The 20,846-nt window shown below is 39.9% G+C and overlaps 1 protein-coding gene across 1 annotated transcript in view; it reads right to left on the reverse strand.

Moving 5' to 3' along the window:
* Positions 1–289: 289 nt before the first annotated feature.
* Positions 290–20,846, reverse strand: part of cfdp1 (craniofacial development protein 1) — a 55,761-nt gene continuing 35,204 nt past the window's right edge. The window contains 2 exon segments of the mRNA NM_001292753.1: positions 290–848; positions 13,877–14,035. Coding sequence (NP_001279682.1) covers positions 758–848; positions 13,877–14,035 — 250 coding nt within the window. The 3' untranslated portion in view covers positions 290–757.

Below are 20,846 nucleotides of genomic sequence, written 5' to 3' on the forward strand. Positions count from 1 at the left end.
CAAATGTTCACCACAGAAGGAGGTGGTTCTGACCAATGTGTGCGTGTGTGCCACTTCTTCCTGTTTGTTTTGGAAAGCTGCAATTTTAGATTAATCCTGCTTTCCATTTCCTTCCTGCATCGCTTCATCCATTTATTTCTCAGCTGCTTAGCAAGTTCCATTCGGATTAATTCTTATTGATCCAACCTGAGCGGCTACTTGTGGTAATGGACTCCACGCCCCCCAACAGTCCTCCGGGTGAAGGAGTTCCTTCTGAGTTTATGGGAATAACATGAGTAGTGGCTTGAGTGGTCAAACTCATTTTGATTTTATTTTAGTAAAACAGATCATCAGCGTCATAATCGAGAGTTCAGAATTCACCAAACTAAAATGCAATTCATACCAAGTCCTTGTAGAACAAAAGCACAGTGGTGTAAGTAAGTCCATAAGAATGTTTAACTGTCAAACCACGCATGCAATGATCTTTTAACACTCGATTGAACTTACAACAATAATTTTTTGAAAAAAAACAATACAACACAATATTTAGCCACCATCAATGGATTGAGTTACATTAAAAAAAGACTTGTATGGAATAAGACAAGGTCAACAATTAAAAATGTCAAAGAATTCACAGGATGAGGGGACATCTGGCTATTGCTTACAGTAGATATAAATGAGAAACAATCAGCCCTTGGGGACCCTGTTGTGGTGCTGGACACACCTGTGTGAAGCTCTGTTAAACAACGGATGACTATCTGTCTGTCCAGGGACAACGTCATTGTTTCATATTGCTGAGACGAATGCTGCGTTCCAGTTCAAACTGCCGGAAATCGACTCTCTCCAAGAAAGCTTTGCGTTCGATATATCTGGAAACAATACAAAATTAATTAATAGCAAAACAAATTCCTCAAAATCATTTACAAGAACAAATACAAGGGAGGATCCAACTGTAGTTATGTAGCGCTTTGGACAACTTTCCTTTTCTCTTTGTATTTACCTCTTCTCCTAAAAGCATCTGGACATCTTTATTCTGCTGTTAGTATAGAGTTCCAAGGCCACAATGGTTAATGGCAATGGCGAGTGACAGCAGACTAGTCGATTGCTGGGGTTTCACTGATCCAGTCTTCGCCAGCGTCACTGGACACTTATTAGTAATGAGAACCCTAACTGATTTCTCTTGTTTAAGCACAGTTTTATATAACAATCCTTGCATTTGATACAGCACCTTACCATGTTGTCAAGACATCTCAAAATGCTTCACAGGATTTTACTGCGAAGTACAGTGACTGTGTAGTTGTAGGCAAATGTGACAGCCAACTTGTGCTCAGCAATGTCCCACGAATAGTAATAATGTGAGTGATATATAATAAAAATTATTTATAATTTTTAATATATATATAATATATTTAATATATTTAATATATAATAAAAATATATATAATAAAAAATATTTGGAGGATTGTTGGCCAGGACACCAGGAGAAACTCCCTTCTCTTTTCAAATAGTGCCATGATATCTTTAAGATTATCTAAACAAGCAACCAGGACTTTGGTTTAATGTCTCATCTGAAGAATGGCAACTCTGACAATGCAGCACGTCCCCAGGACTGCGCTAATGTCAGCCTGGACTGTGAGCTCAAAGTCTCTGAGTCAGAAATATGGTGTGAAGCTTGAACCCATACCTTCTGATTCAGAGGCGAGAGTGTTACCAACTGAGCCAGGCTGATACACGTTTTGTTTTGTTTTCATAGCACATAAGAATGATCTAAGAAGATGTCATTTTTGAAAGGCATCTCGATCTCATTTTGTTTGAAAAATTCTAACTGAGTAATCAATCGAGTCTGATATTATATACCAGATTTTGCAAATTTGCTCTAACAACTGTGAGCTCATTGCATGACCGCTAAATGATCCTGGCTTTTCCCAGTCACCTGGGACTGTGTAAATCCATCTATTCTTCCTTCTCCAATTCCCCCACATCCACTACTGATGATGGCGGCAAATGCTGGTCCGATCAATAAAAAACAGGGCTGTCGACCTAAGTGCCTTTTCTGGTTCCTAAATGTCTTGAGTTTCCTATGGTTTTCAATGTAGCTCCCTGCTGGGGGCATTCTTTGCACGTTTGGTAAAGCTGTCAGTGGGCTAATGGTGTTCTCATCGCAGAACCCAATCTGATCCACTCTCTCACTCACATACGCTTGCACACACACATACCAAACTCCACCCTGGTGCTAATTGCATCATCCCCATTAGTACAACTCAGGTCACAGTTTGAATCCTTCTGTTCTATACGACTCAGACTCACGCACAGAGCTAAAGAGGGAATAATGTAAAATACACTTTTCTGTAATATCGCTCTCTGGAAGGAAGCAGCTGCAGACCAACAGCATATAACAGCTAGGTATGGCCTACAAAAACACCACAAGGGAAATGATTCAGTGATTCAGGTAATATTCTGGGCAGCACTGTTGTGTGGGAGACGGATGAAGCTACAGCTACCACAGCAATCAATATGTTTTACAGCAATTTAGGAGAACATTAATCCCAATATTCAACAAGTGTTTGTCATATTATTGTGTTTGCATTCTAAATATAATCAGCTCATCTCCAACTCTGCAGGAAGCGATCTTTGCAGTCAAAAAATGTAGCTACAAGGTAGGAAGGCTGAATATACACATAATGACAAAGAATGAAGTCAAGCAAACACTATAACCTCCTGGTGAGTTCATTAAGGAACATCTGAGGTCTGAGGTTCATTAAGGAACGCATTGAGGTTTTATCTTTGCTGAACACATTCAGACAAACATAGTTTTGTGGACTTCGGTTTGTTTGAACGCATTTTTTAAAAAATCTTTCCTCGAATAAACGCATTAAAAAATTAACGGTTAATGTTCATTCAGCATATCATCATTAAAAATAGTTCAGGGAGCAGGAGTGTTCTAGCGAACTTGGAATTTTTTTTAGTAGGAACACACACGTGGATTTGGGCAACAAATATTACTTTATGGACATTCTATATAAATTACTTGGAACAGCTGTTATCTTAATCTGATTAAACCAGGGTTATAAGTACATTTTTAAATGAGGTACGGTTGATTAATATTGACTTTGGATTTCTTCACAACGTTACAGGAACACTGTGTTGTGGGAGTCCTTGTACCTCCAGTGGCAGGGACAGGAACTGAAGGCCATAGTCGTGATAGCTGGGATCAACAAACAGCAATGACAGTCGGAACAGAACCAAAAAGCTCGAACTGCCCAACCCACAACTGAACAAAGGCCAAACCTGGAGAGAGTAATCCTGCTTTACTGAACTCACCCTGGCTTTTGTACAGAATAGTTATGTCCTTCACCCCTGCCTGTGCAACAAAGAGAAACTCCAAACTTCATTTAAAAAACTGTTTTGATGTGATGAAAAAAAATTGGCCACACAATTCCCTGCAATTGTCCTTTGGTTGTCAAACTGTGCCTGTCGTCCCATTAATTGTGGCCCGAGAAATCAATGTGTCGGGTATCTTGGCAAGTCTGAATAATGCATTGAATTTGACATCTATAAAACAGTTGACGACTTTACAATAAGACAAAGTTGTGCACTAACATTTTGTAAATGTCTCAAATAATATTTTAATACCAAAGCATATTGATCTCTCTTGGTTTTGAATTCTTCCTTTGCCAGCGGGCAATTATTTCACCTAACACCAATTTTAATGCTACGTAGCTTTACAGCAAATTGAAGTCTGCTTTGAACACTTTGAAGACTGAGGCCCTCCTGAATGGCTCGCGCCAGCACCTCTGCACTTCAGGCTCTGGCAGCATCAACCTCCATGGCTGCACACTTCAACTCACCAAGCCAGTCAGGAACCTAGGGTGTCTTGTTCAACCCTCAACTGTCTTTTCTTCCCCACATCCAAGCCATGACCTGCTCTGCCTTCCCTCATCTCCGTAACATTGCCCGACTCCTCCGCTACCTCACCCCTCAGGCCGCTGAAACTCTTGTTCATGCCTTCATCACCTCCAGGCTCAACTATGCAAACGCTCTGCTTGTCGGTCTTCCGAACTCCTCCCTCCACAGGCTGCAGATAGTCCATAACTTTGCAGCCCGTGTCCTCTCCCGCACCAAACTCCGTGACCCCATCTCCCCCATTCTTACCTGACTCCATTGGCTCCCTAACCTTCAGAGGATCCAGTTCAAGATCCTGGTCCTCACCTACAAAGCCTTCCATGCCTCGCCCCACCCTATCTCTGCGACCTCCTAATCCCCTACCAACCCATTCGCTCCCTCCGCTCAGCCAGCTCCGGCCTGCTCCATGTCCCCCGACCCACCCGCCCCACCACTGGCAGGAGAGCCTTCAGCCACTCTGCCCCCAACGTCTGGAATTCCATCCCCCAATTACTCCGCCTCACCCCCTCCTTAGCCTCCTTCAAGTCCCGCCTCAAGATCCTCCTCTTCGACCATGCCATCGGTCAACCCCCTCCCCTCCCTCCCCCCCCCCGACCCCAGCTCGGATCTGAAATGCTGTACACTGTCCAGCGCCTTGGGACTTCCTCCTGATGTGAAAGGTGCTATACAAATATAATCTTGTCGTCGTTGTTGTTGAGAGGTTTAATCCAACTGTAAGCCAAATGTAGAGGCTATAATCAGACTATAACTTCCAGCAAGCACCACAATGCTTCACCTCGGAAATAATGTACAAGGGCGGTTTCGGCTGACAAATTTGGTGTCACCTGGATATCAGCTGTCAGAGTAAGGTTAAAAAAAAGTCAAAGAAATGAGTTGAAGGGTTATCCAATCCATTACGGTCGCTATGGCAAAGGTCAACTGCTGTCTGGCAATATGGAGAGGTATAAAGCTACTGTTCATTTTATGTTTTGTGAAGAGTTAAGTCTGTATGTGACACTTTTAAAAAATATCATGGGATATGATAATACGATTACATGTGTGAATGTGTGCATTCTGGACTCCTGAGCCTATCATCTTCCCTTTATGTATAGAGCATTCTTCTGGACTCTGCGATATGCTGCAGTGCTGCAGTTAGAGCACCTTTCATTAACTTCACACAATGTACATACGATGCAATATCATTTTGATTATCAAACTGGTTCATGAAGGAGACGAGCACAGCTATATCACAGGATGCCTTCAGCACTGAGGCCATGCACGCTTCGCAGGCTGATGAACACCAGCAGCTGTCTGCTTCTAAAATCATTTCTTGCCGAGGGCCAATCATGCAACAACACTTGGCGGACCACAATCATATTTTTATGCTCAAGTCAGGAATACAGCTGGATTCCAATTTATTTCGGCTTATTCCAAGGAATCCTATTAAAGCTATGTTACGTGGAGTTGTATGCATGTCTTTAATTTGATTTTAAAACACCATTAACATTCTGCAAACACTGGTTTCTGTAACCGTTCTGTCAGAGAATGATGTGAAACTGGAAAAGGTTGTGTAATACTTGAAGAGCAACCCGGGGCTTAACACCAATTAACCCACCGAATACAATGCAAATGAACAGTGTCTGATTAAAATGTCAGCCTAATTTTTATGGTTTGCTGAATATTGCAATCCGAATTATATCAGCAATAAAAGAATGTTAATTGAGATTTGAATAGGGGAGGAAACGTCTGTCTCCATGACTTACTGTTCCCTCTGCTGCATCTGTACTTTTTTAAAAATCTCCTTATTGTCCCTCCTCGATCTCAATTATTTACCCGGCTCTGCAGTCACTTTCATATTTCAATGGTAAGCGTTGCTTCATTTCCTCCTCTGCTAATCGATTTGCCTCTGTTCAACCTTTTTCTTATTGTCCCAGCTTTTATTAATCTAGCAAATTCCCCTTTATTATTCAATCAATTGGTTCTCTTTTTTCACGCGTTGGTTCCAGGAAGGAATGAATACCATTTATTCGAAATGCTCCCCAAAATGCTCACCTTATTGACTCTTCTTGAAGCCGTGATAAATCATAAAACCAAGTTGAATCAGCTTGATTCGGATCTTATTTCTTACTCAGTCCAGAAAGGTTGGCTACTTGGAATCAAGGGCATTCCTAGATAACCCCCAATTGTGTCACAAGTAAGTGAGTCTACTGGTAATCTAGAAATAGCTCATTGAGAACAGTAAAGTGCTACAATCAGTGGTATCTCATAGCATAGAAAAGTACCAACTCCCTAACAATTGCTCATAGTGATGGCTGTGAATTATTGCTTTGTAGTTTATTAGGAAAGCTACCCAAGATTCTCCTCAATAGTCTCTATGAGCAACACTGACTGCTTGCAACCAACTGATTTGGTGAATTAGAATAATAGCACTGTCCTTTAATCCCTTTTTACACAGACAGCTAGGAACCAGGGGCTTTTCGCAAGAGCATGGAGTGCCACCGAACTATAAATATTAGACATCTATACATCTATCTACTCAGATTAGTCTCTCCAGAGAACTTCAAGGATCTGACTTTGATACGAATGCAGCAAGGATATGCTTGGGAATTGGTCACATGTTCTATTACACACATTAACAACCCTACACAAAGAGGCTCTTGTTGAAGTCTAAGGATAAATAAAAACAAGAGAATCCCATTGCCTGTGCTCTGGTTACAGGATATTATGTGTTTTTCTGAGTCTACACGAGGTACAGTGCAGCATCTTCCAAAGGGTCACACAAGATTAGCTGCTTTATTCCATGTTAGATCTTCACTGAAAATAACTGCGTTGAAACAAAATAGCTTTGAAGATTGCAGTTTCGGCTGAATGCAAAAGATAGAAAGAGTGCTGACATTTAATATATATGCTGCTTGGACATTAGAGTCTAAGCACAATGGGATGGTTTACTTGGGGACATAGCTTTCAGTTTGCATGTTAATGGCATTGTGTGCTTAGCAACAGATCTGCAAGGAAGTTTCATACAGTTACTATATATAGAGGAGTCTTGTAGCTTAATGGTTAGAGCACTCGCCTCGCAAGCGAGAGGACCTGGGTTCGATTCCCGGCCAGGGCAAAACATTGGGCAAGTTTCCTTACTCCATACGCCTCTGTTTACCTTGCAATAAGTAGGAACCCAGTTGTTAGTTGAATGGTGAATCGCTTTTCCAGGGGTAATAATCCTTTCCAAAAAAATTAATAGTAATAATAATTTGGTCACTCAATCCATGACTGTTTGTGGGACACTGCTGTGCGGATTGCTGCTGTGTTTCGCTCATAAAACATACAGTCAATTCACTTTACTGTATATTCTGTGATAAGGCGCTATATCAAAGCAAGGATTATTATTATTATATTCAGCAATAAAAGTCTTTCAGGTTGCAGTGAATAACTAAGTCATGTAGCTATTAACAAATGTGCTTAATCTGCAAAAATTAAAGCAATTAACAAATAGCCACTTTAAATAGTCTGCTCATTTTTGCCCCGACACAGCATTCGATTTTCACGTGACCCAAATTCTCTGCGGTACAAAACCAACCTGACTGTGACGGATGTCAAAAGGATATTCTTCCACATATAAAAGGGCTAATCAATTTGGATTCAAGATATCTCCCTTCTATTTGTCTTCTGATCGTTTGGAAAGCCTAGCAAAAAAATAGATCAAGGAATAATGGAATGCAAGCTCGTGTTTAAATGGCAGCTACACGCTCCATTAGGCATGAAAAATTGAAGAGCGGTAGCTGTGAAAAGCTTTGCTGAGTCAGATTGACCCAAGAAAATGGAGTGCGAGCTGTGTATATAGAGCACCCGCCAGCAGGCAAATTGTTAATCTAGCCTGAGCTAGTCTGACAAGCCCGAAATGGTGTTTTTTTTAAATAATAAAAATCGCTCCCAAAGTTTGCTTCAATGAACACTCATTCCCATCAAAGTCCTCATTGCTTATGGTGTTGATTGCGCTTTGCTGCAGAATCCGTAGCACTGCAAGTGTGTGTGTTTTTTTTAAAGCTGTTTTATGTTTCCAGCTAGTAATTCATGGAGCAATAGATCCTTTAATAATAATCCTTGCATTTGTTATGGTGCCTTTCACGTCGGGAGCACGTCTCAAAGCGCTGGAGTGACTGTGTGTTTTGTGGGTGGGTGTACACCTCTCATTACATTTCTTTGCATTCCAGGTCGTATCAAACTAACATGCTGCAAGTTGAAAGCTAAAGTGCGCTGCTTGCAAACAGACTTTTGCAACTGGCGATCTAATAGGAATCTTGGCATTTATGTAGCAGCACGTTTAGACATGCTTCGAGGCAAAGGTCGTCATGAACAAGGATTTATTCAAAATTGAACAGCAACTCTTCCTCTGAGTTTACAATGCTATAAAAAAAGTATTAGGTTTTAAACAACAACAAGGTTACATTTGTATACTGCCTTTCACGTCGGGAGGACGTTCCAATTTAAAAATGGGAGCTAAGACTTTTACGAATAGGGCATAGATTATAAAAGCAAAGAGATGCTGTTATATCATTGGTCGGGCTGCAATTAGACTGTTGTGTCAATGAGGGTACAGAAGAATTGAATAGGATGATAGCAGATGAGACGCTTCAGTTATGAGGGCAACCTGAAAATATGGAGGGGTGCAACCTGAAAATATTTGTTGAGTGTGGTCTAATACACATGCATTGCATTAGCCTGGACAAACAATGTTAATTTTCAGTATACATCGTCTCTGCAGTGGTTTTAATTGTGCACACGTTTCTAGCCCCCCATGATCCACTGCAGATGGAGCACAGACCATGTTTTAGATGTTCCTACCAGCTTGGAACAGCTTTCACCCTGCCAGCAAATTAGGTTTCCTTTTGTTCGTGAATGACCTTGTTTGAGTCATCAACAGTTAAAGCATATTAATGAAGAGAGATCTGAACGGTGGCTTTGTGTGCTCTCCCTCTCTCATCCGCTGGCGGCAATATTACATTATTAGGCAGCGAGCCAAAGCCGGGATTTGGGAATTCGCTTAATATAATGCTTAAATTCTATCTGGAAGGCTCAGAATCCAAACAGGTATGAAGTTCAAAAATTTAAAGCACAGTATAAAATTTTTTTTTGGGGTACCACAAAATGTGTGCATGAACCGTAACTTTTACTACTCGACCCACTGGGGGGTATTTTCAATGGGGCAAAAAGATAGGGTTTTGAAACTGCAGAATGACATTTAAAGGATTAGAACAATTCTCTGGCACGTTCACATTCTTCCACAATCCTTTTGAACCATTTCACAAGATTAGAGTCCTGAAGTTCAAGGCACCAGAGGTCAATAATGGACGAGGAACCTAACTCCGTGGTTTAACACTAGGCAACCAGGGACAATTCTTCAGTAAACGCGCCAAAAACTATTCTCTTCGAAAGTTTATTCATTCTAGTAAAAGATATAATGTTAAGCATGAAGAGACCTGAAATCCGCAATACCTTTCAGCTGAATGTTTGGCTGGACACCTGCCAAATGCACGAAACCCAAACTCAGTGAATATTTTGATTTTCCATATTTAGTTAGGAACAGATTTTATTTTAATGTTTGCTTGCTTCGTAGGAATGAATAAAAAGATTCCTCTGACCAAATAGTTCTCGTGCCTACACACGTAGTGCTTGCAACAGCAGAAGCCACAGGGCATGTCACAGCACAGTACTTCCAACCTGAAGTGTGGGTCTTGCAATTCATGTATTAATAGAATCAAAACTTTGAGAAGCTCTGTGTGCGCGTACTTGCACACACACACACACACACACACACCTTAGATGGCGCTTATATAAGACCTACTCAGATTAAAAGCAGAGAGAGTTCCTGGACCTATCAAAAGAACATCACTGTGTAAGACTGAAAGGGATAAAAGGATTGTGAGCTGCATAGAAACCAAAGAAAAAAAACAAAATAAGGAGAAATCTGGTCACAGAAAGGGCACAGGAAATGCCTTGTTGTAGGCAAGTAGGCAGCAATGCTTATCAGAACGTCACAAGGGACTTTGATGCTTCGCAGATTCCCAAGAAGATATTTCCATTTGTTCACAAGGACATGAAAACATACAAAGACAAAACAAAGCCTTTCTCTCTTTAAGGAATATCCTGCTCAATGGAAAAGATTATTCATTTCTTTAGATTGGTATAGAATTATAACCCCCTATCTTCCCCCTCTCCCCCCCCCCCACAATGTTTAGATCTGAATATCTACAGAGAACAAAAAAATACAAGGAATGTTAAGTGGAGCTGTAACTAGTGTTTTTTTAAGCTTTAATTTAAGCTTTGAAGCTGCAAAGCTGGTCCTTCGACCATGAGAGATCAAACTAGAGGATAGAGGGAAAATTAAACAGCAAACAATTCGGTGGCAGAGTAAGAATTAAAGTTGTAATAACAGCAGGTTATAAATGTGGGCTGGCAGGGCAAGACTAGTTGTGGGTGGGAAAGAAAAAGTGGGGACAAATGGCTGGATCCGTTCACATCTTTAAGACTGAGGTGAATAGCTATTTGTTAGGTCAGGGTATTAAGGGATACAGGGCAAGGGCAGGTAATTGGACTTCAGCCATGATCTTATAGAATGGCGGAACAGGTTCGAGGGACTGAATGGCGTACTCCTGTTTCTATGTTTCTAAAAAGGAACAATGCAGTGACTTTCTTTGATGAAGAAATCAAGAAATCAATTTTCTGGCAAGGCTGAGATAGCGAATTTCACCGGAACATCCCCGAATTTCCGTAATTGAAGGAATATAAAAAAGGTCAAACAGCAACTATGAATTATCCCGTTTCCCTCTCCTTTCTTCAATATCCTACCCATTGCCCATGTCATTCCCCATCTGAAGAACTCGCTCCATTGGTGCCGACTGCTGACGAGCAATTGAGAAATGTGTCAAATGGCTTGCCCCAACCCTCTCCCACAGGTACTGAGACTCTGCTCTGTTGCACTATGGCTGAGATGAGAAGCTAGCTCATCATTTAATTCCTAAAACTGCAATAGATTTAAGTGAAACTGCAGCGTTTTTTTGGAACAAAAATGGGGCATTAATTTAAACCTGCAATCAAAAGGTCTGATGCTAACACAGCTTGCCCCCACGCTGTGCAGCATTAAGTTCATTAGCTTTATTTAAGCTCATAAATACTGTAGAACAGACAGTAAGCACATTCAGATGAAGCAGCAACAGTGATCGGACTGATCTTGTGCGAGCTATTTTGCCGCAGCTATTACATTAAGAACATTGCTTCTCTCCTCAAATCAGCAATTTATGGTTGAAATAGCTCACCCCTCCCCCAACTATTAATCTAGCTTGATGATTTTAATTATTCCTTGGATCCAATTATATTTCTTTTGCATTGGGAAACTATCATATTTTATGCACCAAAGAACTTACTAATTATTTTAAATCTCAGTAGCAATCCGCTTATTCTAAACGTCTCATCAGCTGGAAGCCAGTTAGAGCGAGTTCTCAAGTTCAAGACACTCTGCACTCAACGCAATTTCACATATTATTTTGGGCTAGCTGGCACACAGAGCCACAATGTGACCTTGTAAAAAAACATAAGACTATTAAAGAAAGATTAAAAGAAATTAGATAAGCTCTTCCTGTATAAAGAAGTTTCCCATAGTGTTTAGTACTTATTTTTCTCTGTTAATTTAACAGAAATGCACAGAAACAGATCATTCGGATGACCAAGTCTGTACTTGTGTTTTTCTCCACGTGAGCCACCTAGTCTAATCCTGCACTCCTGCTTTGCTCACTCCCCAAACCCTTTAATGTGCCTCTTTTTCAAACATGTAATTCTTCTTCAAAAGAATTTATGGACTCAGCAAATTGTGGTGAGAGGGAGAGTGAGAAAGGAAAAGGAAGAAAATTTAAGATTCTTTCCCCCGAAACGCACTGTTTGCACAAATGGTTTGGTGTGCAACAGACATCTTTTGAATCGGATTCTAAGGCATGAAACTGAAGCTTTCTCTCAGTTAAATTTTTGCCTTTGCAATCACAAAACAGGAGCAGTTGGGAAGTTGCAAGCTCAATAGGAGACGGCCAACTGTACTTTGAAATCACAAGTCTCATTTTTGGTTCCAGATCTATACTGTTTTCTGTGTGTACACGTTTATCCAAATATGCCTCATTGGTTTATACCTCATCGCAAAGCTCTTGCAAGAGGGTGGGCATTTTTGTGGGGGCGGGGGGTAGGGTGATCTCCTATGGTCGATGAGCTCAAACAAGCTCATCACACATGTATGGCAGTTTTGCTTAAGGTGTACACACAGTGTTTATGGCATGTTAAATGGTTTGTGAGTGGTATCACTGAAATCTACATTTCATATTGGATCCTTTGGTTGCAAGCATAGCTGCAACGGTTATAGATAGTATATTATATAAAAGAAGAAAATTACATTTATCACTGTCAATTCACACAAATAAGTTTAGATATAAATGATTACACATGCTTAATCTTTTGCTTAGGAGTCATAAAAGTGAGTGACTGATAATGGAAGTTTGCTTCAGAGTCATACCGTGATGCGGAAACTAAAACCAGTTCTGCGCTTACTAAAACTAGCTGGAGGGCAACATTTTTTTATTACTCCAAAGCAAAGTGCACAGCACAGCCAGTGGAAAAAAAGCCCAAGTCTTTTCAACCAGAACCGAGCATGTTTAAAAGATAAAGCCCGAAGGCATGGATTTTGTGCCCTATATAAGTAAACAGGTTGAGACGATCTGGGGTTACAGAAAAATGCACCACACCAGCCAGAGTGAAAGGTTTGGATGTGAGTGAAGAGTATTGATGTGCTCCATATCTACCAAGTAAAAGTAGGCCTTGACTCTTATGTTCTGCTCTCACTACATGGGCAATTGAGAAAGATGTTACGAAGAACCAAGTACTTTTGAAAGTATTTTGTTAATACAGTAGAATGGTGCGCAAATCACTGAAATAATCAATCAGGATTCTTAAGCGCAATGAATTTCAGAGATCTATCAGAAACTCCTCTCTTGTATGTCACTTACAAATAAAAAAGTATTAAGCAGGAACAGTGGAGGATAAGGATTCTGAGACTTGGTGGTACATCATTAAATCAGTCTGAATACTGTTATCATGCTTTCATTCATCCAGCATAATCTGCATTTAGCATTTGCACAAAATATGTGAAGCCTTCATCTTCCTAAAGGAAAAAAGGTTGACAGTGAATAGAACTCCTACAAATCATTAAAACTCAACATGATCTTGTGGTCACCGGAGTAAAAGGATTGAATGAATTGCTCTCAGTTTGAATGTGCTGATATCGTCATATAAGATTGCAGCTTTTCCGCAGCAAATCTCCTGTATGCTTTTAAATTGGTACCTTAATGTCAAAATTTGCATGTAATGATTTATCTTTCAAGTGAAATAAATCAAACAAGGCTGCGACATTTAAATTTTAATTTTGTTGAGATGCTGGTACAGCATTTTGAGCCTAAAAATCAGTTGACATGTTAGAAAAAACTGGTTAACCCTCTGAAAGGGAGCCTGAATTACTGTAGTAAATTCTTACATCACTGACAGCTTGTGTGTGCTTACAACCCCAGCAGAGGACACTTTGCTCTGTTAGGAGAACATTAAAATGGTTCTGGTGAGTGGAATTGGATGCCGCATAAGGTTATAGAATCTTACAGCTCAGCTTATTATGCTTGGTATGGGTTCTTCAAACAAGTATCCAGTTAGTGCTGCAACCTTGTCCTTCCCCAATACTCTTTTCCTGCCAAAATATCTGTCCAATTCTCTTTTGAAAACTATTACTAATTCTGCCCCAACCACCACGTTCGAATAACTCGCTGTGGGGAAAAAAAGCTCTGCACCTCACCCCTGATTTGATTTTGTCAATGGTCTTAAATTTACATTGGGTAAATGTTGGCTAGTAAGTCTCTCCTAAATATACAACACTTGTCCAGAGACAACACCTAGAAATGTGATTCTTGCCCTTCGGAGTTGCTTTCACACTCACCCTTCTTTTCCTCGGTTGTGGATTGCGAGTTCATCACCAATGCCCTCCTTTTCTTTGAAAGCTTCCCAGTCGAGCTTCGATTTCTCCAAGGTGCTCATCTTCTGTTTCTTTCCCGTGATCTTTCCCAGAGCGCCACCCAACCCACACAGCCTCTTCACCCTGCGTTCAGAAGATAAAGCATTTTTTAAACAATCATTGACTGTACGGCTACAAATCCTCTTCACGACCTGCCTATGCATTGCTTTGCTATCAAATGTTCCGAAGATTTATTGAAACGCTAAAATATTCTGTTTTATATTAAAAAAAATTAGAAAAATGTTGTAACTTCCCAAGTCATTGTGCATCCAGTGATTTGCACATTGATGCAATGTGACATTGATTGAATCCAGACAGCTCAGGTTACATTTGATAACGAATACTGTGCATCATTTACACAACTAACAGCAGAAGACAACAGCTATTTCAGCAACTGTGCACTGCAATTATGTTAAGGTTTGAGTGATCAAACACATGTCACATCTCCAAACTGGAACACTCAAAGATGGTTAACAAGACCTTACATATACACGAGTATTAAAAATATCTATAAAAAGGCAATTAAGCTATTTAAAAAAAGCTTGATACATATATTTCCCTCTGAGCAATATTTCCTTATTGCCAGCACATCTCTTCAATTTGATTCAAGCTTCTCTCCAGCTGCCATCATTGTTTCTCCCTGACCAGACAGCAAAGATGAACAATTCAAACTGGACAAGCAATTCTTAATGTCTCCTCCCTTCAAATAAGGGATAGCCATCTAGATAATTGGCCGTTTGTGAAGCAATGTTTTGTTCTGAGTTTGAATCACAGTGAGTGGGTCCACCTTTTGAGATTGATAAAATGAGCTCATGGCAGTGTGTAAAAACATCCTGGATGACTAGGAGGTAAGCAGGTTCCTCAGTGGACCCCAAGATGGCTCTGAGCAGACACCCCTGACAAAAACTAGTTTGCAATAATCCATGGCAGACATGGACGTGATTTTATGTTCTCAACCCTACGAGCCAAAGAGCATGAGGATCTTATCTGGACCCGCACTCATTTTTTTACCCCATTCATTATCTCATCCAGCTCCCTAGGTACGAATGGACCAAAAATGTTTTTGCCAATCTAAGATAAGGCGGCTGCAGGTTAGGCAGCCTTCGGATATTTTTGTAGAGTTCAGACATAGGGAGATGGGGGGGTGGGGGGGGGTCAGGGAAATCAGTGGGAAAGATAACGGGGGCTGCTCTCATTCTCCCCCTAGTGGCTAGAGAAAACACAGTACTGGCAGGAGTCTGGGAGGAGACTGAATGGTTCGTCTAACCTTTCAATCAGTAAATGGGGAAGAAATGTAAAAGCAGCTACACATCTTTGCAGTCGGATCTCCTAGTAATCATAAGTGAAGGCCAGCGGACTAGTGGCTTGGTCCTCCTATACAACGATGCTATACAAATGTAATTTGTTGTTGTCTTCCCTGTAAGCGTAACCATCTTATCTGCTCCTGCATGCTTCACATAGCTTGCACTCAGATAATTCTCTTGAAACGGTCAGAATACCTTCCACAAATAAAATAAATCAAGAATGTCAAGAGGAAAAATGGATGAGAGACTGGGAACAATTTCTCCACTCCGAGTTGTTACAGTTTGCCACTGAAGCTGGATCAGTAGAATTATTCAAAAGTAAACTAGATAATAAGCACATGAGCAATAAAAACACCAAGAGATGTGGGGAAGGAGCTGGCAAAGTGGGATTAATAGAAAAAGGCTAGAAAAACAGGAACCATGCACACATACAATGGGCCAAGCAACCTGTTTAGGTAATTAAACTTTCTAGGTTTCTGAAATACTTCACACCTGGGTAAGGTATTGGGTGAAATAAACTTTCACTCAAAAGCTTCGGATTTTTTTTGAAAGGTTAACACTTCCATCATCCGTACAGNAAAAAAATACAAAATGCAGTTTCCTAAACATGGACGAAATCATTCAAATGCATAGTGTTACGCAAGTCTGATTAGCAAAGAAAATGTATGGATATTTAAGCTTACAACAGCCCTGAATGGTACCAATAAAGATTCAAGAGATTTAAAGGACAATTGGAATACTAGAACAAAACAAATGATTCAATAATCCCAAAGTACTTCCTCGTTCCAAAAAACATAAATAACTGGCAACCACAGTGTTCCTGGTATCTACAATGTGCTTTACCCAGCACACAAAGATCTGATAATATCAATGCTTTTAAGCCATTTTGCTTAAGAGACATAAGAATTCTTTCAGATTATCTGGTCACATGGCAGAGATTTCTGGAAAAAAACACTTCAGACCACATCTTGTCCTCAGCAACTGGTACACTTTCAGGCTATCATTAAGATGGACCCAAAAACATTGAGGACAGACTGCGCACTATAATCCTAAATAACCAATTTTTATCACTTTGACCATTTAGCAGCTTCCTTGCAAAATATACATTTTTTATTTCAGTTTTTAAATGTTTATTTTCCTGTCTAACTTCCTCCTCAGAACACATGGAGGACTCTTCGATAAAAGAGGGAAGCAACTGAATTATGGGTCTCCATGTATCTAATTCTTAGCCAGTTTACAGGGGATGAGCAAGAACTCCTTATTCTTTAGAGGAAGCAGACCGCAAGTTCAGGAAGTCCTGTTTTGGGAAATCCTGTCTACAACTTGCATCTGAAAACACTTTATGAGTCCACTGCATCAGCGAATTGGGATCCTTAGCCCCCAACAAAATAACTCGTAGAAACATTATTCTGGTATTTCGAGATTATACATAGATCTAGTTATGATATTCTAAGAGTGTAATCTGTGTTATGAAAGCTGTGGTTGGAATCACAAAGATTAGAAACAATATATAATTTAATAAAGCATCAGATTTACAGAAATATCACAATCCAAAAACTAGAAATGGAAACAGAATATGCTGTATTAATGTTTTGGGTGTTAATCTTTAATTAAAATAGGAGGGTTTCTTTAGAGGATAGAGGAGCAAAAGATGCCACATCAGGAAACATAATGAAGAAATTAGGGGAATTTAAACAAATAACTACATAAACAAAGAATCAGCAAATAAGTCTTCAGACACATTGTGAATATTGGAAAGGTGTTAAAGGCTTGTAAGCAAGATGGATACAAGTTACAGTAATAAAAAGGGAATCATTTCATAATTTGTCAGCGTATGTATGGTATTGATAGAATTCTTCACCTTTGCCCAATTGCCATAAATAATATCCTACAGGGAAATTGAAACACACAGCCCACTTTGATTGTTCGTGAGTTACAAGGTTAGGTCACTCATAAATTATTTTCCACATCTCATGGATGAATGGGTGACATCCTTCACCTTCATTTTCAAAGTATCAAGAGGGAATCTACAACCAATAAATGATCTAATGCAGGTTTGATGGTTTGTGTTCAAGCTTCGTGTCAGTACTTTTATTGCCAGAATTCTTAAAGCACAATTAAAAAGGTCAATTTTCCCAAACCACATCAGTGCATCCATATTCTAAGCCACGTGCATTTCAAAGTATTTCAGCTGTTTCATGCAGTTCAACTCATAGAATAAGGCTTCAAAGGCACGCAAGCTTTGCTACAAAGAAGTAAAGTTTTCCAAAACTGCTGGTTTAATTACAGACTGCAAAGCTGCCTTACCTTACCTTGATTTACCTCAGTGTTCTATCTGGTCAGACCAGTTGAATAATACAAATCTGGAAGATTCTCGGTTAGATCTATGTGCGCTCTGAGACGCCGTCCGGCGTGGAGGGCACTATATAAATCCAAGTTGTTGTTGTTGTTGTATGTGGTGTTAAGCTAGCTCTGTTGAGGCACTGGTGAGCATTATAATTGGGCTTCTATGCCCAGGATTCAAGGGGGTTGGGGGGGCGGGGTTACAGTTCCAATTACTGATCACTATCCAATTACTGATGTTCTCGGAGTTAAAATAACCTGCTGGTACTCATAGTCAAGGTGTACATATGAACAATGACCACTTGGGGAAGGTACCACAGGTTACCCAGCACCAGGCTGTGGAACCATACCCCAGTAGTAAGGGGGAAGGAAATCTTTCTTCTACCACAGAATTAACTGCAGTGCAAGTGTGAGATCCTCTTGCTCTTACTGCTTGCCAATGGGAAAAGGTACACCGATGGAGAAATCGTGCCCTTATAATTATAATTCTTACATCTTTCATAATGGATATCATACCCCTTAAAAGAAAGTCTGACATTCATTCTTTCCTTTCTGTAAACATGAAGGTATACATGAGTTGGGACTCCAGGTGAGCTGGTATGTTGAAGTAGGATGTGGGTTTTGCACATAACGATGATGAACAAATTACTCATTCTCCACCAACAGTTAAGAAATTGATCAAAGGCAAGGCTGCCTGCATCTCTCCAGTTTTCAGTGAAACCACATGGTGGCTGAGCACACCTGTACAGTGGTAACATTGCCTAGTCGTTGCTGGAATTTTGAATTTTTGTTACTGAGTTACCATTGCATGACTTGCATTTTGCAAAATCCAAAGCGAAACACATCTTGTGAGACAGCTCGAGGCTTTAATGGATACGTTAAGAGTCCATTGTGAATGGTGGATTTAATTAAGGCAACAACAGAAACAGGTCAAATACAGCATTTACGTTAAACCCAATAATCAGTTGTTGTGTACACTGCTCTTTCTGAATCATTCAGGTGATTGACACATCAAAGCGTTCAGACTATTTTCATTATGTTTGACCGATCATTGAAAGAAAAAGGACTGCAAGCTGGCTTTGAGTAAGCCTTAGTAATTATGGCCACCTTGCTTCTGAAGGTTGATCCACCCCTTAAAATATAGATAGTCTGTTCAAAGTCTGTTAATTTTTAATAAGTGGGTCTGGCCAAAGAAGGAAATCAAGTTTCAAATGTGAACTGCACGCGTCCTTAAGGCAAATCAATTTGAGTAAAAAATAAAAGCCATTTCTATTAAAGGACACAAGCAAACGTTCAATTAAAAGTCATACTGTATTCTTCTTTCATCTTTGTATCCTAAAGCTAAACACAAGAGGCGATATTCTTCTTGCTGCTCCGTGTACTGATGATGACAATGTCTGCTAACAATGGGCAAAATCCCATTATAAGTGCACTTAGTCACTAATACTTAGAGGAAAAAGGAAATTCACCCTTAAGGATTTTTGGTTAAAGGATGAAATTCATCCCTATATTCCTGATCAGTGTCAGGTAGAACTGCCAAGACTTGGGAAGAGATATTCTAAATGATAATCAAAGAGATGGAACTCAGATGCAATACGTTTGAAATGACAAATAATGAGATGGAGATGAGGTACAGGAGGATTAACATAGGAGTTACCCTTCACTTTGCATTCTGCTTCAAACCTTGCTGGAAAGACCTCCATTAACCTTTATTCTGCTGAATAAACATATTTAAGAATATTTTTCTGTTAAAATGAGAATATTCCAAATAAACAAACAGCGAATGTTACTGCTATATTCGCCGATCCAGCCCTCCATTACATTTACCTCTGAACCACAGTTTCGATCGAGACAAAGTCAGTCTGTGAATGTGAAATTACTCCACCATAAAAAGGTCTACAGTGCATGCAGGTAAAATGGTTATCAGATGTCTCAGTAAAACATGAGCCCAGGTAGCGCCAATTCCTTTTAAGCTGCTTATAAAATATACCTTTAAAAAGCCCAAGGAAAGCAATCTGCTAATGACGCTGTAAATAATGTCCAAAGAAGAAACATCAAGCTACTAAAGTATGGAATTAAAATAAACCATATAGCTAATGATGCAGTTTTGTTGCCACTGGTGGTGCCCTGATATGGAATGAGGCTCTCTGTGATTATGGAGGTGGTGTAGTTACCCACAGCGGGAACAAGGTCTGCCTAAAAAGCTATTTTTTTTCCTATCAATGTCTATGGAAGTGGAAACCAAACTTAGCAACAGCCCCTAAAAGCTCATTTCAAAACCTTCCTCTGTACTTTCTTGTATATGCAATCATCTTGCATGGTGTGCTTATATAAAAAAAATCTCATGCCAGTTCTGCCAGGTGCAAGCTTCAAGTGCTTATTGCTGAGGGCATTATATCACTCCTCAGACTTGTTGTTCATTCTTTTATAGCCTCCTTTTGAAATGTGAGGGAAAGAATCTTGACAGCTGGATGCACTCTGGATTCAGGCAAGTGATGAACATCAGAGTTTAATTACAGGTTTGTTCAGGGGTTTAAGTGATTCAGAAGGAAAAGCAAGAAATGAGGAAGATTAATCGCATTCTGTGGACATGAATTCCTAAAATCAACCTTTTAGATTCTTTAGCTGTCACTGTACACAAGTATTTTACCCAATTCATAAATCTGAAAAGGACTAATTTAATGGGGAAGAGTTTATCCCTGTTTTAATAATATTATCCTTGCATTTGATATGGTGCCTATCACGTCAGCAGAACATCTCAAGAGATCTTCACAGCATTCACTGTAAAGTGTAGTCATGGTGTACTTTGTAGATGAACTCTGCCAAATAACAGAAAGAACCCAAAAGAGGTTCAACTTTCTCCATTACACTTGGGGTTGGGGTTAACACTCCACGATGAAGCACGTCTCTAGATCAACAGGCAATGCATTGTTCTGTGTGTGCATAGCCAGATTTCATTGGCATCAATATAAAAAACAAAGCATTACACAAACTTTTTGGGACACTGGATCAGAGGGCACATTTGAACCAGTAATAGCATTCCCTTTCTGGTTGCCCAAAAGTACTTAGTGCAGTTAACCATTTCAATGCAGCATTTGATCTCCAAATTGAAACACTTTTTGGAAAATACTTTGAATTCAAAAGATGCTCCAATATTTTGTAGAAGTTCTCCAATACTGCTTTAGAATAGATTAGATTAGCAATGCACATGTACATAGTTTTTGCACATGTTATGCAGTAGACAACAG

The sequence above is a fragment of the Callorhinchus milii genome, unplaced genomic scaffold (assembly GCF_018977255.1).
Source record: "Callorhinchus milii isolate IMCB2004 unplaced genomic scaffold, IMCB_Cmil_1.0 Scaffold14, whole genome shotgun sequence".
Classification (NCBI taxonomy): domain Eukaryota; kingdom Metazoa; phylum Chordata; class Chondrichthyes; order Chimaeriformes; family Callorhinchidae; genus Callorhinchus; species Callorhinchus milii.